This window comes from Bos grunniens, chromosome 8 (assembly GCF_055505025.1).
Source record: "Bos grunniens cultivar Pamir isolate PY7600 chromosome 8, Bosgru_T2T1.0, whole genome shotgun sequence".
NCBI classification, from domain to species: domain Eukaryota; kingdom Metazoa; phylum Chordata; class Mammalia; order Artiodactyla; family Bovidae; genus Bos; species Bos grunniens.
Window position 1 is genome coordinate 71,150,867 of NC_141172.1, and position 25,511 is coordinate 71,176,377.

General features: G+C 39.7%; 1 protein-coding gene across 5 annotated transcripts in view; it reads left to right on the forward strand.

The window, feature by feature from the left end:
- Positions 1–737: 737 nt before the first annotated feature.
- The window catches only part of ADAM28 (ADAM metallopeptidase domain 28), an 81,565-nt gene continuing 56,791 nt past the window's right edge, over positions 738–25,511 (forward strand). For 4 of the 5 annotated variants that reach the window (XM_086414403.1, XM_086414404.1, XM_086414405.1 and 1 more), the window contains exons 1-7: positions 738–872; positions 9,751–9,854; positions 15,474–15,550; positions 17,014–17,092; positions 18,618–18,694; positions 20,431–20,620; positions 25,229–25,300. In XM_086414403.1, coding sequence (XP_086270529.1) covers positions 821–872; positions 9,751–9,854; positions 15,474–15,550; positions 17,014–17,092; positions 18,618–18,694; positions 20,431–20,620; positions 25,229–25,300 — 651 coding nt within the window. In that variant the 5' untranslated portion in view covers positions 738–820. The remainder of the gene's footprint in view (positions 873–9,750; positions 9,855–15,473; positions 15,551–17,013; positions 17,093–18,617; positions 18,695–20,430; positions 20,621–25,228; positions 25,301–25,511) is intronic. The other variant, XM_086414406.1, reaches the window with a different exon arrangement.

Below are 25,511 nucleotides of genomic sequence, written 5' to 3' on the forward strand. Positions count from 1 at the left end.
GGAAACTCTACTATATCATGACCTACTTCTTTTTCATATTCTTTTCCCTTATAGTTTACTACAAAATATTGAGGAGAGTTCTCTGTGCTGTACAGTAGGTCCTTGCTGGTTATCTATTTTATATATAGTAGAGTGTACATTGGAGAAGGCAATGGCACCCCACTCCAGCACTCTTGCCTGGAAAATCCCATGGACGGAGGAGCCTGGTGGGCTGCAGTCCATGGGGTCGTGAAGAGTCGGACACGACTGAGTGACTTCACTTTCATTTTTCACTTTCCACTTTCCTGCATTGGAGAAGGAAATGGCAACCCACTCCAATGTTCTTGCTTGGAGAATCCCAGGAACGGGGGAGCCTGGTGGGCTGCCGTCTATGGGGTCGCACAGAATCGCACACGACTGAAGTGACTTAGCAGCAGCAGCAGCAGACTGTACATACAAGTATATTTCTTATACAGATAATAAATACACATATTTGTCAAGCTACATTGAAGCCATTCTCCTGGTGGCTTCTGGGAATATAGAATTTTACTGGACAGGGACTACTTTTAAGTGGGGAACATGGGGAAGGACAGAGAAACAATAGCATAGGATAAAGGGACCTTGGAGCCAGGCAGCAGCCAGAACTTCCGCCTGCTGTGCCATTGTCACAGGACCACAGCTCCAAGGTTGTGCAACACCTTTAGTAAACACTTCCTGAACCAGAGACAAGAATGAACCCTGGGGTTTCAGTCTGTCTCACTTGAAAGGAGGAAGGGGCAGACCAGGAGGGCAGTCTGCTTGAGTGAAGAGAGTGGATACCAGGCTCCTGGGAGCACCCAGAATGTGGCAACAGCTTCTTCTGATGGCCACCTTACTCCTTGCTCCATGTCCAGGTAGGCGTTTAACTCCTTTACAGATTCTGTTAAATACCTGCTTGCTTTTCATCTTCTCCCAACAGTTTTTTTTCACCAGCTTTACTAACCAGTTTGGCAGGCTTAATCTGTTGTTTTGGGGGGCTCTGACTGATATAAATAGTATAAAGGAGAAGCAAGGGGACTTTTTGATCACTATTTACACATCTAATCTGAGAATAGGAAAGTCAGAGGGGAGATTTCATTCACCATCATTTAACCAATGAATATGATCTTTGAGTTAAAGAATGGAAGGCCTCAAAATCAACCTTGTCATTTTTAGAGTAGTTAAGATGAGACAGATTTGACTGGTTATTACAGTGCAGGAGGCTTCAGAAAGTATCCGTTATTATTGTTGGGGCCAGTTTGACTCTTTTCATTTCGATCACATTTTTGTATTTGTTGTTCAGTTGCTCAGTCATGTCCCCGACTCTTTGTGACCACATGGACTGCAGCAGGTCAGGCTTTCCTGTCCTTCACCATCTCCCAGCATTTGCTCCAACTCATGTCCATTGAGTCAGTGATGGCATCCAATCATCTCATTCTCTGTCGCCCCTTCTCCTCTTGCCTTCTTACCCCTTTTTATATTTAGTCCTCTCATTATTGGTGATAGTAAATACATTGAATTAGAAATAAATATGATGCATTAGAAATAAACATTTCATATTTATAAAGCACTGTGATATTACTTAATAAAACAATGCTGCCATTAAGCTTAAGTTGATCATTCACTTCCATTTTTCTGGTTAGATCAAACATTTGTTGATTGAAAAATAGGCACAAATAAAGCTTCATTCACAAATTTCATATTGTGCCTTTTTTTCAATCAACAATGATTTTAGTGCTTTTCTAGATATGGGAAAATGCAAGAAATTGGGCTTATAATATCTTCCCCTAAAAGTATCTAACTGTCTGAAGGTCGGTTCTGCTAGTTTCTCCCAGAGCCAAGTGTCTCATTTCTCATCTTTGCCCTGAACTCTTGTTTCAGGCTGTGTATTAAAGATCAGTTACTACAATGGCTAGTGACTTCATTCTTGTCATGCTAGATGGCAAGCAACAATTTTTAGTTTAAGAATTAAAAAATAGGGACTTCACTGGCAGTGCAGTGGCTAAGACTCTGCACTCTCAATGCAGGGGACCCTGGTCAGGGAACTGGATCCCACATGCTAAAAGTAAGAATTGGGGATGCTGCAAATTCTGAGTGCTGCAAATAGGACCTAGCACAGCCAAATAAATATATTTATAAATATATGTGCGTGCATGTTAAGTTGCTTCAGTCCATGAGATTCTCCAGGCAAAATAACTGGAATGAGTTGTCGTGCCCTCTTCCAGGGGGTCTTCCCAACCCAGGGGTCGAGCCCAAGTCTCTTACATATCTGGCATTGACAGGCAGATTATTTACCACTAGAGCCACCTGGGAAGCCCTTGTATGTTAGATCGGATAACATACTTTCTTTGATTATTTCTAGCTCTAGAGCTTACTGAAGTCAGCACATTAGCTTCAGTGCCTGAGACTCCTTTCCTGAAAACGTTTTCTTGGGTTTTAGAATGTTTGTTGGGACCTAGAAATGAGACTAACTTATCAACAAGAAGGATGAAGTTAGGAAGGGAAAAGCTCTCCTACCCCTTGCACCCACTCAGTACTTGTTACTAAAAATTATTTTCCTTTTACCCTGGTTTCTGATTTCTTTTCTAGACCTGGGAAGGTTTTACATTATATCCTACAGTATAGAACAGTGCTAGGCAAGAAAAAAAAAAAAAGGAAAGAAATTTTAAAAAGAAGGCATGTATGTATACATATAGCTGATTCACCTTGCTGTGAAGCAGAAGCTAACACATTATAAAGTAACTATACTCCAATAAAAATTAATTTAAAAATTGTGCTAGATATTTAAATTATTGACTTAAAATTCCTATTTTTTAAAAATCAAACTTACTAGACACCTTCTTTTCCCACATTTTCTGAAAATACAATCACTAAAAACCCTCTGGGGCCCTTTGCTTGGTTGAAACATAAGAATTGTTTGTGTACTAGCCTTATCCAACAGCATAAAGATCAATCTGGATCCATGAACAGAATAGTTGACACTCGGTGCCACCCACATTATAGCCTTTTTGATGAAACTGGGCATCCCAACTGATTCTCTTCCCCTATCTTTGCATTCACAACAATTGCCCCAAGAGACACAATATTTTTAGAAGTTGTGTCTAAAAGTATGATATCTCTGAATGCTTGGTGGTGGGGGACCAAGGTTCTGAAGTGGCTTTTGTGAGGATGGGGAGGAGAGTCCTTACAGAAAGCTCCCCTGACCCCATCTTCCATCTGGGACAGAAAGCTCCCTCTCTTCTTACCTTCCAATGTGTATTTTCAAGAGTGTTTCTATGGTCACTGAAATATCCTGATATCATTCCCATATTAATTTCTTTTCCAGCCAAATGTAAGAAGTAAAACAATTTTCATTTTCCCATCTCCTTTTGCTTGTTTGTTCATTTGTTTGTTTCTCATCACCCAGAGAATAAACAAGAGCCACTCCCAGCATACTTTTGCCCAGTTCTTAAATATGTGAAGTTTAAAAAATGAAGTAAAATCAGGCCAACTGTTTGTATTGAGCTTTACAATCTCTCAAGAAAAATAACTTAAGAGATTTCCTTGTGGAAAGGGGGAAAAAATTTAAAGAATGTGGCAGGTGCTTGGGGGTGAAGAATTGAGACCAAGGAGAAAGGTCTTTATTTCAGGAGAAAACCCAGGGAATACAGTACCTTTTGAAATCATTTTACTTCACATTAGCAATTTCTTATCGCTTTCATCAGGTAACTAGAAGACCGAAAAGAATATCTGTAATTTAATCTTAATAACCAAAATTATAGACCTAATTAGGATGTGTTTTTTCCTTTAGTGTCTGTACATTTTTTATTACATAAAGTTTAAAATCATCAGATAGTTTGATGGGCTACAGAGAATTCCAGAACTTAAGTCAATGTCATTGCATAAACCCTAATTCAGGGCTTAACATCATGTGTTTAGTTTGGAAAGATACTTCTTTAAACAGTATCTTTGAAAAAAAAAGAAAATATCAGTATTACATACAAAAGGGCTAAACTCCAAAATGCCCCATGCATATTAAAAAATAAAGTAGACTTCCAGATTAATGTCTGTTTTATTAATCTTGTAAACAAGATTTAACTTTTCTATAGACAGAAAAGAAGTGCCAGTGGTAAAGAACCAACCTGCCAATGTAGGAGACAAGACAGGGCTTCGATCCCTGGGTTGGGAAGATCCCCTGGAGGAGGCTGTGGCAGTCCATTTCAATATTCTTGCTGGAGAATCCCATGGATAGAGGAGCCTGGCGGGCTACAGTCTATAGTGTGGAAAAGAGTCAGACATGACTGAAGTGACTTAGCACACACACAAGTAAAGACAGAGAGAGGGAGTGAAAGAGAGACAGAAACAGGAAGGAAGAAGGAAGGGAGGGAAAATTCTAGATTAAAAAAGGTAGAGAGATGTGAAAACTAAATAAAATACCTGATCCTCGACTGGACCCTGCAATGGAATGAATAAAATACCAAAAAGGATATTGCTGGGTCAATTGACAAAATTGAAATATAGATGATAAAGTGTTGGGTCAGTGTTAAGTTTTAAAAATTTGATTGTTTGGCTATGGTGGTATAAGAGAATATTCTTATTCTTAGGAAATATTGAAGTTTGTAGGAATAAAGAATCATGGTGTATCTAATGTAACTGCTGCTGCTGCTGCTAAGTCGCTTCAGTCGTGTCCGACTCTGTGCGACCCCATAGACGGCAGCCCACTAGGCTCCCCTGTCCCTGGGATTCTCCAGGCAAGAACGCTGGAGTGGGTTGCCATTTCCTTCTCCAATGCAGGAAAGTGAAAAGTGAAAGTGAAGTCACTCAGTCGTGTCCGACTCTTAGCGACCCCAAGACTGCAGTCTACCAGGCTCCTCCGTCCATGGGATTTTCCAGGCAAGAGTACTGGAGTGGGGTGCCATCGCCTTCTCCGAATGTAACTACTCATCCTCAAATGGTTAGAAAAAATTGTATGTATATGTATATATACACACACATGTATATAACATATGTATATACGTGAGAGACTGAGAATATGCAAAATTTTCAGTAAGAACAACCTCAAAATATTGGTGGCTTACAAGAATACTTTATTTCTCACTCATCAGCATGTTTTGAAAAGGGTGAATCTGTGAATCAGGTAAATCTGGGCAAAGGATGTTGTTTGAACTATTCCTATTCTTGCAAGTCTCATATACATTTGAATTTATTTCTAAATAAAAAGGGTTTAACAGTCCAAAAATAAAAGATTTAACTTTTCTAAAACTATTAAACAGTGTAAATAATGATCTAACCCAACCCCAAATAACAATTTTCTTTTTTGATCCAGTTCTGCTAGTTAGAACTAATCTAGTTTGTGAGTTCTGTGATAGAGAGAAAAGCAAGTGTTGAAATGAATTAATGGAAACATATTGTGTTTTGTCTCAGATTTGTGGAATTCCTGGATGGCAGTTAGATGTGATCATTCCACAGGCTTCAGAGTAATTAGCCTGATGTTCTTCAGCTGGGAGGAGACTGCAGTATCTCCATCACACTTAAGGACGAATGAGCCAAATAACATCTGGGTCCATTGCCTCTTCTTTCCTGCTGCATAATTAGTTATATCTCAAGTCTCATTCTCTCAGGGGCCTTCTTGGTTTCAGAAAAAGAAGGACCATTAAGGGAAATTCTATCTGTTTTCCTTAGAGATGTCCAGTGTTGTAAGAGCATTAAGAACTAGAAATCTGTTCACTTCAAACTGAAAAAAATACAAGAGGTTGCTGGAAGCTTTTGAAAAACTCTGGTAGTTTAGTTTATTCATTGATTTAATTTGGTTGTCCATTGGAAGTGTTTGGCCATCAAACAAAGAGTTGGAAAGACATTTCTCCACAGATTTACACATTTAGACTTCACATTAAAGAGTCAGTTGATGATTTCTGATTTCATGAAATGTTAGAATTTGGATTACGAACTGGGTGCATGGAGATCAATGTGGACATCAGAGAAAACTTGTGCTGGGTGGATTTGCCTGTTTCCACTCACCACCTCTGGTGGGGAGCATGTGAGTGTTATCACCCTCTGCTTTTATAAAAAGAATTAGTTGAATAGTTATTTTTTTATGACCTGAGGGCAGCTTGGACTAATATTCCCCATCAGAATAATGTGTATTATGAATGAAAGCCATTTTTCATGCAGCATTTTTAGAAGAGTTACTCTGGTTGCAGCACTGGTGGAATATATGGCTTCATGAGCTCCACATTAATGGGACTAATTGTGTTGATCGGACACAATCACCAGACAGCACATGGGTGCCTTTGGTGTATTTATACACAGAGTAATGGGAAGCTGTAGGGAATTGTGTTGCTGCTGCTGCTAAGTCGCTTCAGTCGTGTCCGACTCTGTGTGACCCCATAGACGGCAGCCCACCAGGCTCCGCTGTCCCTGGGATTCTCCAGGCAAGAACACTGGAGTGGGTTGCCATTTCCTTCTCCAATGCAGGAAAGTGAAAAGTGAAAGTGAAGTCGCTCAGTCATGTCTGACTCTTAGTGACCCTATGGACTGCAGCCCACCAGGCTCCTCCATCCATGGGATTTTCCAGGCAAGAGTACTGGAGTGGGGTGCCATTGCCTTCTCCGAATTGTGTTGCTACCATCAGTTAATTTCTGGATAGAGTAATGTCTGTGATTTTTAATAAGCTGCCTAGATTTGTCATAGATTTTCTTCCAAGGAACAAACATATTAAAAAGCAGAGACATTACTTTGCTGACAAAGGTCCATATAGTAAAAGCTATGGTTTTTCCAGTAGTCATGTATGGATGTGAAAACTGGACCATAAAGAAGGATGATTGCCAGAGAATTGATGCTTTTGAACTGTGGTGTTGGAGAAGACTCTCGAGAGTCCCTTGGACTGCAAGGAAATCAAACCTTCAAGGAGATCAGTCCTAAAGGAAATAAGTTCTGAATATTCATTGGAAGGACTGATGCTGAAGTGGTCAGTACTTTGGCCACCTGATGTGAAGAGCCAACTCATTAGAAATGACCCTGATGCTGGGAAAGATTGAAGGCAGGAGGAGAAGGGGACAACAGAGGACAAGATGGTTGGATGGCATCACTGACTCAATGGATATGAACTTGAGCAAGCTCTGGGAGGTGACGAAGAGCAAGGAAGCCTGGTGTTATGCAGTCCATGGGGTCACAAAAAGTTGGATACAACTTAGCGACTGAGGGATTGCACAACAGCAACAATGACAATTTTCACTAGATGGAAAGAAAATGACTGCTTTAATATTCCTCTAAGATTTTGAACTTCAGTTATGAACTTTTAAAACTAATGCTATTATTTTCCTTTACCAAAAATTAACTAAATAAAAATAAAAGATGCCCAGACTGCTTGAACTGTCCTTAGAGATCATTTAATTTGACCACTTTTTCTGAACAATTAAAAAACCCAAACTAAATCCAAAGTTAAGGTAAGTGTTGATGTCATAGTTTTAAGTGTTTTGGGAATGTTTTTAAGGGTAAATCTTGAGTTGGTGAAAGAAAAGCCATTTCATTACTTAAGCACTCCATTTTGAACCCAATGAGCTCTTTGCCAATTTAATCATTTTTCCTATCCTTCAGAGTTAAATGCAAATGGCTCTAAGAATGGTCAGATGAATGAAAAACACCCTAAAATGATAAAACAAAATCAACATCACTAGGCAATTTTGGAAAGTTTCTACTTTAGTTTCTGAAGAAACTTTGAAAAAATAAACACTTTTCTTCTCTGGAGCACCATTGGGATAGGTGTACACTCATGCAAGTTGATTAATGAAAAATACTGTTTTCTTTGCTATAAGATCAGCCACAGTCACATAAATTTGTATTATCATAGCATTTAGGTTTGCCTATTTTTATTTATTTATTTTTATTATTATAATTTTTAAATTTCTGGCTGCCTTGGGTTTTTTTCCCAACACGTGTGGTCTTAGTTCCCTTGTCTCCTGCATTGGCAGGCTGATTCTTAACCACTGGATCACCAGGGAAGGCCCTAGGTTTACCTATTTTAATAAGCTAAGAATACCCTCTAGTCATTTAAAGCCTTCGAAGTCACAGTTAGGACCTAACTTCTGGGTTGGCCAGAAGTTTCAAACCAAGTTGTATACCTTGATTTCCCTGTACCTACATTCTATGCTGAACCATGTGGGCAAATAAAAAAGAAAATAGAAAATTTTGTGTTAGCTTTGGGAAATCTGAATTTCTCTAAAAAAAAAAAAAAAAAAAAAGAAAGAAAACTTCTAGAAGCAACATTGATATGAGATCTCAAGATGCAGATAGAAAATTGAAGCTTTCCAATTCTCTTTCAACATAACTGCAGGCTCAAAAATTTTCCTTCCTGACCAGTGCTAGTGTTCTAATTGTCTGCTTCTCCAATTTCCTTTTTTTTTTTGGTTTAAACAAAAGAAGTTTATTTTCTCACAGTCTGGAGGCTGAAAGTCCAGGATCAGTTTCTACAGGTTCGGCATCTCCGGAGGTCTCTCCCCTTAACTTCCAGATGGCTGCCTTCCAACTGTGTCCTCATGGGCTCTCCTCTGTGTATCCACATGTGTGTGTCCTACTTCCTCTTCTTTCAAGGACACCACTCAGGTTAGATTTGGATGCACTCTAATGGCCACACGTTAGCTTAATTGCCCATTTAAAGGTTCCATTTCTGAAACAGTAAGTTCTGCGGTACTGGAGACTAGGGCTTCAACATATGAATTCTGAGAGGATGCAACTCAAGCTGTAACAGCACCAAATTGTACTCCGTGAGGTCGTGACGTAGTATCCCCGCCAGCAATGTCTGGAGAACACCTTTCTTCACAGCCTCAGCAACCGAGTACATTGCCCAACGTTGGAATTGCTGACAAACACCGAGATATGCCCATCTCAGTGTAGCTGTCTCTGTAAATTTTTTGCTGAAGTATGACATGTATGAAGTAAACTACACAAATCTAAAGCCCCATTAATTTCTCCAAAGTGAACATGCATGTATATTCCCTGCCCAAACCAAGATGGGAGATTGACCTTGTCCTGGAAGCCTGCCTCAAGCCCCCCTCAGTCACTTATTCCCTCCCAAGGTGACACTCATCTGACTTCTATCACCCCATTCTGTGAACCTCTTTTTTGAACGTGATATAAATAATATATTACTCTGCTTTTTTGGTATTTGTATGCAAAAACATGAAGGTTTGTTTGTACTGCAAAAGTGAGCCCAATCTATGGAGCTGGTACTGGAGACTTTTCCTACTGATTCAGTTTCTTTCCCTAGTGAAAAATATTGCTGTTGAAAAACCCAACAGAAATATACTTGAATCTGAAGTGGCATCCATTCATTATTTAATTTTTATAACACTGTGTAGTTTCAGAGTGCTTCAATTTGATCATTCTGACACTGATTAACTTTCTGGATGATTAGTTTGATTCATTCTCTCCTGTCCTGGTTTTGTCTGTACTGTTGGCTTCATTCCTCTAGGGGATCCTAGAGGCAAAGAGAAGTGGGGACATTCCAAAGAAATATATTCACCAAGCTGAGAAGCTCTGGTAAACTTTCAGTGGAAAAAATTTCTGAAGATATAGGTTAAAGATATGAGAGAAAGAGCGGGTTTCTGCTTTTGTTGGTTGTTTCTGAGGTTGGCACCTGTATAACTCTCTCATATAACTCAGTTAAAGCCCCTGCCTGTGGCATCATTCATTAGCAATGCCATCAGGAAGGCCATTACCTAGTAGCCTGTGTTAGTTCTACTTAGCTGAATCTTCTCCAACTCTTTTTTTTCTCAGTAAATTCTATAAAAGAGCTTCCAGGAGTACAAAACTATGAAGTGGTTTATCCCAAAAGACTTCATCCACGACATAAAAGAGAGGTCAAGGATCCAGGTCAACAGGTACAACTTTTTATTTAATAAAGAATTTTGAATATATATGCGCACACACATATATGGGCTTCCCTGGTGTTTCAGAGGTAAAGAATCCACCTGCCAATGCAGGAGACTCTGGTTCTAGCCCTGGGTTGGGAAGATCCCTGGAGGAGGAAATGGCACCCCGCTCTAGTATTTTTGCCTGGCAAATTCCATGGACAGAAGAGCTTGGTGGGCTTTAGTCCATGGGGTTGCAAACAGTCAGATATGGATATACACACTTCCCTGGTTGCTCAGAGGGTAAAGCATCTACTTGCAATGCGGGATACCCGGGTTCAATCTCTGGGTCAGGAAGACCCCCTTTAGAAGGAAATGGCAACCCACTCCAGTTCTCTTGCCTGGAAAATCCCATGGACTCAGAAACCTGGTAGACTACAGTCCATGGGGTCACAAAGAGTCGGACATGACTGAATGACTTCACTTTCACGTTCATATATACATATAAATATATTTCATATATAAGTATATACATTTTTTGTAGATAGACATATACACATTTGTGTATGTTTTTGACCAATATTATTTTTTTTAATCTTCATGATAACCCAACATCCTATTATTAGCTTTATTTTGATGCTAAAATTCTGACAGTTGAAACAAACTATCCAAGGTCACATAGAGAGCAAACTTTAATTACTTATGGCAATTAATAATTCATTCTGTTACTTTTAAAGAATTTTATACAGTATTTTTTATCTCCATCTATCTATCATCATCTTTAGATATATGGTGATGGTGGTTTAGTCAGTAAGTCGTGTCCAACTCTTGCGACCCCATGGATCCCTGCCAGGCTCCACATACAAACAAAACTGTGAACACTAAAATTGAAGTAAAAAAATAAAATATTGTGGGTGAATGCATACATAGATGTGTAGCAAATCAGGATTAATTACTGTAATTAAACACAAAATTTACCCTGCTTTTTTCAAAAGAAGTGGTTATTAAAGTTCGTAGAATTCTTACCACTTGACAAAACACACATTCTCAGTCAAAAGACAGAAGCTGAAACATGATGATTCACTCCACAGCAACTTTCTAATTACCTACACCTGCAATTCTTTTGCTGAGAGCCAGGAAAATACAAATATATGAGATGGAAATAACTTTTACATCTACCTACTGTAAGATGAAACTCACTGGAAGACTTCCTTCGTGGCTCAGACGGTAAAGCGTCTGTCTACAATGCGGGAGAGCCAGGTTCGATCCCTGGGTCGGGAAGATCCCCTGGAGAAGGAAATGGCAATCCACTCCAGTACTATTGCCTGGAAAATCCCATGGACAGAGGAGCCTAGTAGGCTATAGTCCATGGGATCGCAAAGAGTCAGACACGACTGAGCAACTTCACTCACTCACTCACTCTCTGTAAGATGAAACTCACTGGAAGTTCATATTCCCCAACTGGACAAAGTTCCTCACAGGTTATTCTTTCTGACACAAACACATGTATAACAACTAAAGTCAGAGAAGACTCTCTTTCCCAAAATAATAGTCTCTCAACAAAATGTTTCTGCTAAATTTATATAGGACCCATATGTATTGGCTTCTGTGTCAATATTACTTTCTTCAAAAGCTCTCTGGCAGTATCTTAAAAATGCCAGCTACCTTTCTTACTGAGTATTTTGAGGTGGAAACCAAGTTCTTGGAAATGATCTTGGTGATTTCTGTATTGAAACTTTTGGTCTTCCTCGTGCAAATAATTAATTAGCAATTACTTGAAACTTTGAGAATTTCTAATGCCTGACCTAGGGGACCTACATAGATCTCAATCTGAATTGATCATTTCTCAAGGCAATCTGCCTGCAGTGCAGGAGACACAGGAGATGTGGGCTTAATCCCCGTGTCAAAAAAATCCCCTGGAGGAGGAGATGGCAACCCAATTACAGTATTCTTGCCAGGAAAGTATCACAGACAGAGGGGCCTCATGGGCTACGGTCTGTGGCTTTGCAAAGAGTCAGATCAACTGAGCTCACTTAAGGCAAGATAGAGGACTCTTGTACTTATACAACTGTGCCCCCTGCTGGACCAGAGCAGTAAGGCACAAGCATTACCTGTCAGGTGTGCCAAGAACATGGCCCCATCTCTCTGACTTCATCACACTTGTCCAAGTCACTTAAGATTTGAGCTGAAATGAAGTAATCCTTTGAAAACTTTTCTGGAGGAGGCACTAATAGCCAAGGTAGAATTTGAAAGATTTTATTCATGATTGTATTCTTGATTGTATGTTACATACATGGCATAAAGAGGCGTGAATAAGCTTTTGTGGGATAAGTGAGCAAATAAAAAAGTAAACAAATAGATGAATGAATGAGTATAAGTGGAATACATTTCCTGTATACCTGCATAGATGCATATTCAGCAAATACTTAGTCAAGGTCCCTGATGTTGAAACTTACATTCTAAAGTTGATCACTATTCTTCCTAGAATTCTGCCTTCAGATCACACACTTCCTTAGAGGCCAAAACCATCTTGCTGTCAGCCTATGACACAAAGTAGAATATCTGGCACCACAATGTGTGCCGTGCTTAGTCACTCAGTCGTGTCTGACTCTTTGTGACCCCATGGCCTTTAGCCTGCCAGGCTCTTCTGTCCATGGGGATTCTTCAGGCAAGGGTACTGGAGTGGGTTGCCATGCCCTCCCCCAGGGGATCTTCCCTACTGGGATTGAACTCAGGTCTCCCGTATTGCAGGTGGATTCTTTACAAACTGAGCCACACGGGGAAGCCCAGCACCACAGTGCCTCCCTATAGTGCAAACAATTTCAGACCTTACCTTGGTCCAACAGGGTTTCTAGAGCTTAGATTACCATATGTTATGATCACAATTGTGCCATTAGAATTAAGAAACTCCCTGGACTTCTGCGGTTTCCTTGGTGTGATCGCTTGCCATTATCTGGTTCTGCTTCCATCCCAGAAGCATCCAGAACTATGACCTTCCCAATCCACCCAGTAGTCCTTACCCATGGTGTTTCCTAGAGGGAAATTTTATTTATATATCCCTGTGCCCAGCTAATCTTACTCAGTGGGCTCCAAGTCATTTCTTTCTAGTAGAATCTCTCCAAATCAAGGTACCAATTTCCTCTCCCAACCCCTAATTCAAAGCCTAGATAGATGAGAAATAAGACACACTTCTTACTAGCAGGCATTGTCCTTCACCATGAACTTCTACTTGAGAAGTGCAGCTGTAAGGTTACCCAGTCCTCACTCTACAGTGCTCAGTCACTCAGTCATGTCTGACTTTTTGCCACCCCGTGGTTGGTAGCCCATCAGGCTCCTCTGTCCGTGGGATTTTCCAGGCAAGAAAATGGAGTGGGTGCCATATCCTTCTCTAGGGGATCTTCCTGACCCAGGGATCAAACCCTTGTCTACTGTGTCTTCTGCATTGGCAGGTGATTCTTTACCACTGAACCACCAGGGAAGCCCTCTTTCTCATAGTCTCTGGTTTTCTTCTTTGCTGTTTCCTTTCATCCATACCCTTTATGCTAATATCAGCTAAAACTTCCATTCCACAATTATCTTTTCTGAAATAACCTCCAACTAATATTGGGTTAACCAAAAAGTTCTTTTGGGTTTATATCAGAAAAACCCAAACAAACATTTTGGTCAACCCAATATTTTAGCTCACTATCCACCACAAACCTTCATGACAGAAAATAGATATTGGGAAGGCTCTTCTGTATGGAAGGTCAAATCTAGTATTCTCCTGATATTTTCATTCTATCTGGCCTTCCTTAAACCTGAACAAAAAGTTGTGACAATAATTCCCCATGACATTTGTTTTCAACCTTCAGGCTTTTTGCAGCTCCTGTTATTCATGAAAATGAACTCAATTACAACATCTTCCCCACATTTAGACCCACAGTGTAGGATATTTATAGTCCTGGATTTTTAACACCAGATGAGCCTTCAAAAGCTGATCACTTAAAGGAAATTTGGGCTGAAATAACTGACCTTGGAGATGGCAAATCCCTGTACAATATTTTGAATGGATGGCTCTTTCTTTTTGTAAAAAAACTTTTATTTTATTTATTATTATTATTTTGGCTGTGCATGGTCTTTGTTGCAGTGCACAGGCTTCTCATTGCAGTAGCTTCTCTTGTTGTAGAGCATGGGCTATAAGGCTTGTGAGCTTCAGTAGTTGTGACATCATGGGCTCAGTAGCTGTGACTCACAGGCATAGTTGCAGCTGCGGCATATGGAATCTTCTCAGGGCAGGGATCGAACCCGAGTCCCCTGCATTGGCAGGTGGATTCTTATCCACTTCACCACCAGGGAGGTCTAGATGGCTCTAACTTTCTGTTGTCCTTCGATGAGCTCAGGTCCTATTCCCTTTCTCAGGACAGGGAGGAGACAGGAAAGCTTGACCTTAAATGCAACACAGCAGTGGAAACAGCACTCAGCTCATAAGTGGTGCTCCATTGCATTTGGTCTGCCATATTGGATCTCTTTAATAATAACAATGTCCTGGCACTTCCCAGAGAATTGGTAGATATTATGTGCCACCATGGCTTATAATCCTGCTTTAAATCCTTCGATAGAGACCTGTCTCCTCCTGTATATATAAATCTAAACTTAAAATAGTTCTTTTCTACACAGTGTACTAGAAGTGACATTGTCTTCTCTTTCTGAACACCTGAGACTGTATTTTCTTCCCAATGACCTCTTCCTGCCTTCAGGTACAAATTTGTGTTATTTTCCCCATATTCTGCCCTCCACTTAGCCTTGAGAAGACCTAGAGACCACATTAGTGAGGACTTCCTTGGTGGTACGGTAATAAGAATCTGCCTACCAATGCAGGAGATAGGGGTTCTATCCCTGGTTGGGATGGTTCCGCATGCCACGTGCACCACCACTACTGATCCCATTCTCCAGAGCCCTTGGGCTGCAACTACTGAAGCCTGGGTGCCACGGAGCCCATGCTCCTCAACAAGAGAAATCACCCCGATGAGAATCTTGTGCACAGCAATGAAGAGTAGCCCCCACTAACCACAACTAGAGAAAGTGTGCCCAGCAACAAAGACACAGCACTATCAAAAAAAGATGTTAGTGAGAGGCTTGCAGGTCTTTGGGTCTGTGTGCATACTAGTTTTTCTTCTCAAACCACTTCCCCATGCTGCATCACCTGTTCAATTCATATCTTAGCTTTCCTTATTTCCTCAGGAAAGCCTTTCCTGCCCTTAAGATATCAGACATCCTACCCTGCTTCCATATTTATGCCTCTTATCACAGGCAACTCACTTTTATTGTGTCTTTTTCACAAGGCTATAAGTTTTCTGATAGTAGGTACCATTTTTCCCTGCTTCGAAGCCCATTTCCAGAATTAAACGGTGTCTGGCATGTAACCGGCACTCAGTCTTTGTAGAATGAGCAACTGGATGGATGGATAGATGGCTTGGCATAAAGATCTCAGATAATTTGTCTATTCAGTTGGCAGTCGTTTGATTTGTTAAAAATGACAGAAGTAGACATTTGGGATTACAGCAATTACTGGAGAAAGAAAGCAGGCATTGTTTCCAGTGATGAACATAGCCAAATGAATATGTGTATGTATGTTTTTAATTACCAATAAATGTTTGTGTATTTTTGCAGGAAAATTTTGAAACTGAATTGAAGTATGAAATGACGGTTAATGGAAAAATCGCAGTGCTTTACTTGAAAAAAAACAAGTAAGTGCCTTTACTTCTAATGTTATCCTCACCAACAACCAGTTAACATATCGAAAGTGTGCTAACTGAGTCTGTTACTACTTAGGGGCTCTTGGAAATCTTGGATATTCGGCTTTTACTCTCAATTGACCCAATGGGTTCCTTGAATATTTGTTCCTACTGAAGTAGTAGAGACACATTGAGTAAAACCACAGTTGACTAGTGTTCTGATAGTTGGAGTCATAAAACACAATGCAAGCAGACATATATTTTAGTAATTTCTATGAAATAGCATAGAGTTTTAAATCTTCCCATGCATTATTGCATTTTATTATTTTAACACTGAAAGATTAGCTATCAAAACATTTCGCAACTATTTTTATTAGAAAAAAGACATATATGTGTTAAATTCTAGAGCCAAAATTCAAGTCAGTGGTAAAATCAAAATTGGGGTCCCCTAATTGCAACACCAATTTGCTTTCTACCCACATCCACCAACCTTCCATGTTCTCAAACACTCCATTGTCTCTGATTCCTTCAGTCAGTTCATCTAAATTCAACATTGCTTTTCAAACTTCACTGCCTCAGCTCCCATCCAGATCTTGATCATCCTATGTCTATACTATTTCCAAAGTAGTTTTCCCTCGTTCTACTCCTTCAAGGTTTTTTAATCCCTAAACTGTTCAATATAGGAACAACAAGATGCTTTCCCCACCTCAAATAGACTATTACCTTTTACAAAAAGTCACAACTGACTAGAGTATGAAAATAGTTTGAAGCAAAGGAAATTGTACAGGCTTTGAATTCAAGCAGACCTGGATACATTCTTTGTCACTATTTAATCTCATATGAAATATAAGGAAGATAATATTTATCTTGTTCGACTGTTGAAATGATTAAATGTTACACATAATATATCTATTCCAGCGGCCAGGATAGAGACAGCATCTAATACATATTAGTTACTCCCTTTTCTCCTTGCCCTGCCTCTTTAAAAAAAATATTCAGACTCCTATTTGCTGGTGAGTCATTGAAAGAATTTTAAGAAGCTCAGTGAAAATGCTGAAAGGTCCCTAACTGCCAAGTGCAAGTCAATTTTCAATACACTTTCCACTGCTGCAATTGTTAACTGTTACTGGTAACTGACAAGGACTGGGTGCAAAAGGCAGTCATCTGAAGCTGGGGGTGGGGCATGCCTTGCTCTTTTCAGTCATTTTTATCAACCTTGCCCATTTCAGTTCTATTTCTTCCTCTAATCGCTCCTCTGACAAGCATGCAAAGTTTGATGAGGAAACAGACATTGTTGCACACTACTCAGGAATTTCCCTGCCTTTCTCACTCCCTCCAGTTTAAGCACCTCTTCCATGTTGGATTCGTTTTGGGAGACTAGGAGGAAAAGCTCACCACATCCAGGAAAATCTCTGTTGAATCACTAGACTTCGCAGTTAGCATGAGTAAACATGACATTTCTTTTTCTCCCCCAGGAATCTCCTTGCTCCAGGCTACACAGAAACATATTATAATTCCAGTGGAAAGGCAGTCACCACGAGCCCACAGATCATGGTAAAACAGAGTATCCTAGGTTCACTGTTAATTGGGGGTGTGACCCACATACCCAGAGGCAGTGTCTTTGCCAATTAGTGAAAGTGAAATGGTGTTATAGCAATGTTGTTTTTTTCAGCTGTAATAATTCATTATTTTTTAATTTTTTTTTATTGGAGTGGAGTTGATTTAGAACATTGTAAAGTTGTACAGCAACTTTCAGGTGTATAACAGAAGTGATTCAGTCGTACATATACATGTATCTGTTGTTTTCCAGAGTCTTTTCAAATATAGATGGTTACAGATTATTAAGTAGAGTTCCCTGTGCTATAGTTGATTATTATTATATATATAGTAGTATGTATAAGATGTGTTACATATATATAATGGAATATTACTCAACCATTAAAAGAATGAAATTATGTTAATGCAGGATATGGATGGACCTAGAGATTATCATACAAAGTGAAGTAAGGCAGACAAAGATACATATCATATGATAGCACTTTGTGAAATCTAAATAACAATGATTCAAATGAACTTACAAAACAGAAGCAGTAGTAATTCTTAACAGATCCTCCAACATTTTTACCGTTTGACAAGAACATACCCATTCCTTGACCACCTTGGTAACCCTTTCCGGCTTTCATGCACTCCTTATAGGAGAGTAGGCAGAAGGAGCTTCTTGTTTTCATTAGAAATATACAGAATTATGTGCATCTGGTGTTTTCACTTAGCGCCAATCGCCTCTCAGTGTCATGTAGTCTCTCAAACTCAACCCTATATCCTCAACATTAGAATTGTAGAATTGTCGAATTCCCTAAATAATTTCCACTTTGGACTCTTATTCAGAGAAGACAGGATGAAGAGGTACGAGGGGTGTTTTATCTTTGCCATCTTTTCTGAGAAAGGTCTTCAAGAACTCTCTTCCATAGCAACGCAGAGGTTTACGTTGGCCAACACGCTGCCTGTCCCAAAGTAGAAAAGTGAATTTGACTGAAGGACATCCACGTGAAAAAGCATTAAGGTCGAGCATTTTGCTTCGAGTGGAGACAGAGTTGTTATATTAATATTAATCCAGTTAGCCTGGTGGCACTCTTTGGATAAATCAAGAAACAACAACATGATCTGAATAATCCATTCATTGGAAAGAGCTTGTTGGTGTTAGGAAAATTTAATGAACAATTATCCAGGGAAAGAATGACTGTCTGGTATTTCAGGGACTCAGGTTTTAAACTTACATCTATGAGTTGGTCTTTTCCCAGACTCTATTCATCCCTGGCATTCTTCTCCTGCAACAATAAAATTTACAACAAGGTATAGTTAATGCCCCCTAGGCATTTGGGATCATCAACTAAATGATGAAAATTTTATCCACAGAAGGCTGGTTTAAAATTTTTTTTTTTACAGCTCTAATTGCTGTTTAGCATAAAATGGTTTGAAAACATTTTTGATCCCATTTCAAGATTTCAAACTCAAATTTAGTTGCTGGTCTAATATACATTCACACTTGTCCTTGGTCAACCCCCTTTTCCCTTTTTCCTAGGATAACTGTTACTATCAAGGACACATCGTTAATGAAAAAGTTTCTGATGCTAGCATCAGCACATGTAGAGGTCTAAGGTAAGGAAGCCTTCACGATGGTTTGTATATTCCTGTGATGATGATGATGATGATATGTGTGAATAATCTAAAGAATCTCAAATATAATTAATTGTACTATAGTTGAGTTTGAATTCTAACGGCTCAAAATTTTTGAAATTTGCAGGAAACATGGCTTTTCTTGATAGTAGTTTATAAATTACATCCCTAAATTGCTTGCAGAGTTGTTTTTGTTTGTCTGCTTGTTTTCAAAATATAGGTTATCAAGTCCTAGTTTTAGAGTCAGAACCTTTAGGGAATGAAACCTTCTCTCTTCACTCTAAACTCTTTCTAGTGTGTCCTATCCATTCCTATGACATCCATTTCCTTCTGGATGTTTATGACTTGCCATGTATCTGTCTACAATAAGATATCTCTTCTGATGCCCAGACTCGATTATCTCATTTCCTTTTCCATAACTCTATATCTCTCCACATCTGGAGATTTCAAGGAAATCTCAATCTTAATATACAACAAATGATTTTCTCCCTAATGTGGTATTTTTCCAGTGATTTCCATCTCAGTGAATGTTATAGTCAACCAACCACTTGCTTAAACCGGAAACCTAGGTTCTTTGATGACTTCTTGCCTTTCAAATACACATTTTCAATTCATTTAATGAACCCTGTTGATTATATGTTCTAAATATTCCCTGAGATTATTCACTATAGTCTCTCTCTGCTGCCACATCCTAGTCCAAACTGCCATGAACCTTTATGCAGACCACTGCAATAAATCACCTATGTGGAACTTCCCCGGTGGCCCAGTGGCTCAGATCCCTGTTCCTAATGCAGGGCACCCAGGTTTGATCCTTGGTCAGTAAACTAGATCCCACATGCCACAACTAAGACCTGGCACAGTCAAATCAACAAAATAAATAAAATTGAAATCATCTAACTTATCTCTCTATATCCACTCTTCTAATTCCATGTACACTCAGTCCAGTCTCCCTTCTACTGTATGTTCTTGGGCTTTTCCTTCCTAGCAATTATCTGTTGTAATTGTATATATTACATACACATCATATAATTATGTGTATTTGTAGATCCAGTGTGATCATTTGATTCACTTCCATCTTCCTCATTTTAATATAAGCTCCATGAAATGAGACAGCGTGACTTTTCCTTTTTACCTTTTGCCCTTACTCCAATGTCTAGAGAATAATGGGTGCTCCCTAGATAATGGTTAAGTGAATCCTACTCAGGATTTCAGCAGATAGAAGTGAGAAGAAAATGATAATATTCATTGATTGTGTGCTTTGCATCTTATCTCCTTCAGCCTTTGCAACTATACTGTTCAGGAGATATTATTATTGCCATTTTGTAGATGGAGAAACTGAGGTTATGTGACTTTAAGTCATAGACCCAGAATTTTAACCCTTGCTATAAGACTCCAAAGTCTCTTTCATTGTCAGCGTACCTCTAGAGCAGACAATGCATGGGAATTGGAAGGCCACTGGACTGAGGGTCACAAAATTTCCCTACAGCACCAGCATAGCAGTCTGACTGCAGTAGTCACTTCTCCCCAACAGGTCTGGTTTCCTCATAGAGAAAACAAGTTTAGGTGATCTCTAAGGGTATCTTCAGCTGTAATGTTATACTATATTCTACTGCCCTGAGTTTGGAATCCTTTGGTGGTAGTCGCTTTTTAGAGTCTACAAGTCTTTAACACTCAAAACTGGAATATTTTTAAGAAGCTTAGACTCTTCTGTTTTTCAGGGGTTACTTCAGTCAGGGAGATCAAAAGTACTTCATTGAACCTTTAAGCCTCACAAACCAGGATGAACAAGAACATGCACTCTTCAAGCACGATCCTGAAGAACAGAAGACTAAGAGCTCCTGTGGGATGAATGACACAATATGGGCACCTGGAATTCATCTGAAGGCACTCTCATCTACCAGTCTGGCTGTATGCCTACTTTTATTTTTTATTTTCAGTGTTCTTATATATCTCATCCTGGTTGCTCTGGGTTCCAGTCCTATTAAATCCAATTGACTGAAACTTTACAATCATTGTTGAAACTAGTAGGTTACAGAGACATTAAAACCTCATTGTACATTGATGATTTATTTAATAAGTACATATGGATCTGGAGAAGGAAATGGCAACCCACTCCAGTATTGTTGCCTGGGAAATCCCATGGACAGAAGAGCCTGTGGGCTACAGTTCATAGGGTTGCAAAGAGCTGGACATGACTTAGTAAATAAACCACAACCACAATGACTATTATTAACAATATGTTGTGTTCAAGGGTTAAAAAGATGCATAGATATAATACTGGTCTCCTAGAAGCAGACAACTTTCACAATGCTACATCATACAACAAGGGGATAAAGTATTATTATTGTTTTGAGATAAAATATCTTGTTGTCTCCATAAATGAATTTATTCAACAAATCTTTCTTAAACTACGGCTGTAAGTCTTGGGGATATGGCAGTGAGCAAAATAAATATGGAATCTGCAACTTAGAATATTCTGTTATACCTGGAATTCAGCTTCTGGTCACACAAGAAAATGAACGTGGTTTGTGTTGGAAGTGTTAGTGTTAGTCGCTCAGTTATGTCCAACTCTATTTGACCTTATGCACTGTTGCCTGCCATGCTCTTCTGTCCATGGAATTCTCCAGGTGAAAATACTGGAGTGGGTAGTCAGTACCAGAGGATGAGTCCAACCCAGGGAATGAACCTGGGTTGGAAGGTAATTCTTTACCTTCTGAGTCACCATGAAGCCAGCATGGAAACTATAAAATAGATACACAAAAACTTTGTCATCCTTACCTTCATTTTCTTCAGGATGCATGTCACATCCAATCATCTCTTATACATGTTCTCAGAATCCATAATACCTGGACAGAAGAGGTCTGAATAAAACAGAATCTCTGTTGGATTCAATTTTCTGTGGATTTAAATTCTACCAGGCTTACCAGGTGGTTCAGCAGTAAAGAATCCACCTGCCATTGCAAGAGACACGAGTTTGATCCCTGGGTTGGGAAGATCCCCTGGAGAAGAAAATGGCAACCCACTGCAGTATTCTTGCTTGAAAAACCCCATCGACAGAAGAGCCTGTCGGGCTGCAGTCCATGAGGTCACAAAAAGGACACTTCTGAGAGACTGGGTACTGAGCAATAAGTTCTACCAGTGCTATGATATCTAAGAGCCCAGAAGAATCACTCTGAGCCATAAACTTCCATGAATGTTGATCTCCTGGTTAAGCTTGATACAGGTCCCTAGTCTTTCTGCCTCAATTCCTTGGTAATCACGTGCAAATATCCTCACTCTCATTACATCTTACTGTTTCATTTTGGTACTCCTCCTCAGGTCCTCTCACTATTAGCCCACCTCTGCTGGACCACTAAATATTTGAGGCCTCGTGTAGCTCAGGAGAAGGCAATGGCACCCCACTCCAGTACTCTTGCCTGGAAAAGCCTATGGATGGAGGAGCCTGGTAGGCTGCAGTACATGGGGTCGCCAGGAGTCGGACACGACTGAGCGACTTCACTTTCACTTTTCACTTTCATGCATTGGAGAAGGAACTGGCAACCCACTCCAGTGTTCTTGCCTGGAGAATCCCAGGGATAGGGGAGCCTGGTGGGCTGCCGTCTACGGGGTTGCGCAGAGTCGGACACGACTGAAGTGACTTAGCAGCAGCAGCAGCATGTAGCTCAATCCTGCATCACATTCTTTGCTTTATCTACATATCCTTCCTGGATAATCTCATCCAGTGCTATGTCTTATTTAAATAGGAACTTTACACTAATTACCATCAAATGCATATCTCCAGCTTTGGCCTTAAGAGGCAAGACTGTGACAACTTACTGCCTACTTCATGCATCTAACTCTTGTCTGAGTTTTTCACCTAGCTTCTTATCAATTACTACTGATTAAAGAGTTCAAGGATTTCCCTGGTGGTCAGTGGTTAAGACTCCTTGCTCCCAAGACATGGGTTCATCCCCTGGTCAGAGAATTAAGATACTGCATACTGCATACCACACACACACACGCACACAGTTCAAGAACTCGGGTCAGTAACAAATCTACTGTGAAACATGATTTTTGCTTTGTTTTGTGGAGAGAAAGAAACTGAAATGAGGGAAGCTTGGAATGTGCAAAGGAGATGCAGCTCTGTTTGAGAAGCAAAGGACAGACTAGGTGCTATGGTGACTCTTGGCTTTGAACCCTTAGTAGAGGAGGGGCTACTTATTAGGATAGGAATACAAGGAAACAAACAAACAAAAAAAACCAGACCCTAAGAGAATGCTGAAGTTAACATGTCTATTTCATGGTAGACTAGTGGAGAAACTCCACTGTTCAAAAAATCTGAAGACTTTGGTTTTATTTTTAGCATTCCTATTAATTAGTTGTGTGTGTGTATATAAATGATAAGTGAAAAATCGCTCAGTTGTGTCTGACTTTTTGTGACCCCATGGACTATAGAGTCCATGGAATATTCCAGGTCAAAATAATGGACTGGGTAGCCTTTCCTTTTTCTGGGGGATCTTCCTAACCCAGGGATGAACCCCCTACTGCATTGCAAGTGGATTCTTTACCAGATAAGCCAAAAGGGAAGCCTGGTTTTAGAAAAGGCAGAGGAACAAGAACATTTCATGCAAAGATGGGCACAATAAAGGACAGAAATGGTATGGATCTAACAGAAGCAGAAGATATTAAGAAGAGATGGCACACACACACAAAAAAACAGAAGAACTATACAAAAAAGATCTTCATGACTCAGATAATCACGATAGTGTGATCACTAACCCAGAGCCAAACATTCTGGAATGGGAAGTCAAGTGGGCCTTAGGAAGCATCGCTATGAACAAAGCTAGTGGAGATGATGGAATTCCAGTTGAGCTATTTCAAATCCTGAAAGATGATGCTGTGAAAGTGCTACACTCAATATGCCAGAAAATTTGGAAAACTCAGCAGTGGCCATAGGACTGGAAAGGTCAGTTTTCATTCCAATCCCAAAGAAAGGCAATGCCAAAGAATGCTCATACTACAATTACACCTATCTCATGTGCTAGTCAAGTAATGCTCAAAATTCTCCAAGCCAGGCTTCAGCAATATGTGAACCATGAACTTCTAGATGTTCAAGCTGGTTTTAGAAAAGGCAGAGAAACCAGAGATCAAATTGCCAACATCCGCTGAATCATCGAAAAAGCAAGAGAGTTCCAGAAAAACACCTACTTCTGCTTTATTGACTATGCCAAAGCCTTTGACTTTGTGGATCACAATAAACTGTGGAAAGTTCTTAAACAGATAAGAATACCAGACCACCTGACCTGCCTCTTAAGAAATCTGTACGCAGTTCAGGAAGCAACAATTAGAACTGGACATGGAACAACAAACTGGTTCCAAATAGGAAAAGGAGTACGTCAAGGCTGTATGTTGTCACCCTGCTTATTTAACTTATATGCAGAGTACATCATGGGAAATGCTGGGCTGGAAGAAGCACAAGCTGGAATCAAGATTGCCGGGAGAAATATCAATACCCTCGGATATGAAGATGACATCACCTGTAAGGCAGAAAGCAAAGAAGAGCCTCTTGATGAAAGTGAAAGAAGAGAGTGAAAAAGTTGGCTTAAAACTCAACATTCGGAAAACTAAGATCATGGCATCTGGTCCCATCACTTCACGGCAAATAGATGGTGAAACATTGGAAACAGTGACAGACTTTAAAATCACTGCAGGTAGTGATTGCAGCCATGAAATTAAAAGACTTTTGCTCCTTGGAATAAAAGCTATAACCAACCTAGACAGCATATTAAAAAGCAGAGACATTACTTTACCAACAAAAGTCCATCTAGTCAAAGCTATGGTCTTTCCAAGAGTCATGTATAGATGTGAGAGTTGGACTATAAAGAAAGCTGAGTGCCGAAGAATTAATACTTTTGAACTGTGATGTTGGAGAAGACTCTTGAGAGTCCCTTGGACTGCAGAGATCCAACCAGTCCATCCTCAAGGAAATCAGTCCTGAATATTCATTGAAAGGACTGATGCTGTAGTTGAAGCTCCAATACTTTGGCCACCTGATGGGAAGAACTGACTCATTTGCAAAGACCCTGATGCTGGGAAAGTTTTAAGGCAGGAGGAGAAGGGAATGACAGAGGATGAGATGGTTGGATGGCATCACTGGCTTGATGGACATGAGTCTGAGCAAGCTCTGGGAGCTGGTGATGATCAGGGAAGCCTAGCATGCTGCAGTCCATGGGGTCGCAGAGTCGGACACGGCTGAGTGACTGAACTGAACTGATTAATTATTTATGCAATCCTTTACACTCTGGTAAAAACGAAGGGGGCAGACTAGAATATCACCAATGTCTCTTCTACCTCTGACATTCTAAGTCTTGTCTGTAAGATGATTCTGGTGGTTAGTTAGAGTCAAAATGGTAGTATTGTCTTCCTTCCTTCCCAGATACCAACCAACTCTTATTAGATTGCACATTTCATATTTAAGAATGATTCTTGCAGAGAGAGACATTGCCTTCATAATTTTCCTTTTTATGGTTTTTACAGACATCCAAAGACCAGAAGTTTTGGGAAAAAAAGAAATATGTAGAATATTATTTGGTCCTGGACCATGGTGAGGTAATTATATCAGATAAATGAATCTTTTAAAATGCTATGCTGCATAAGTTTATTATGCAAGATATTAAATAGTGGATATGTTCTTAAAATAATTAATATGAACTATTCTTTTTTATAAATTTAGAAATTTGACATGCATTTAGGCTGATATTTTACTTTTTAAGGAATGAGTGCCTAACATAATATGCATAAACTGATCATTTTGCACTAA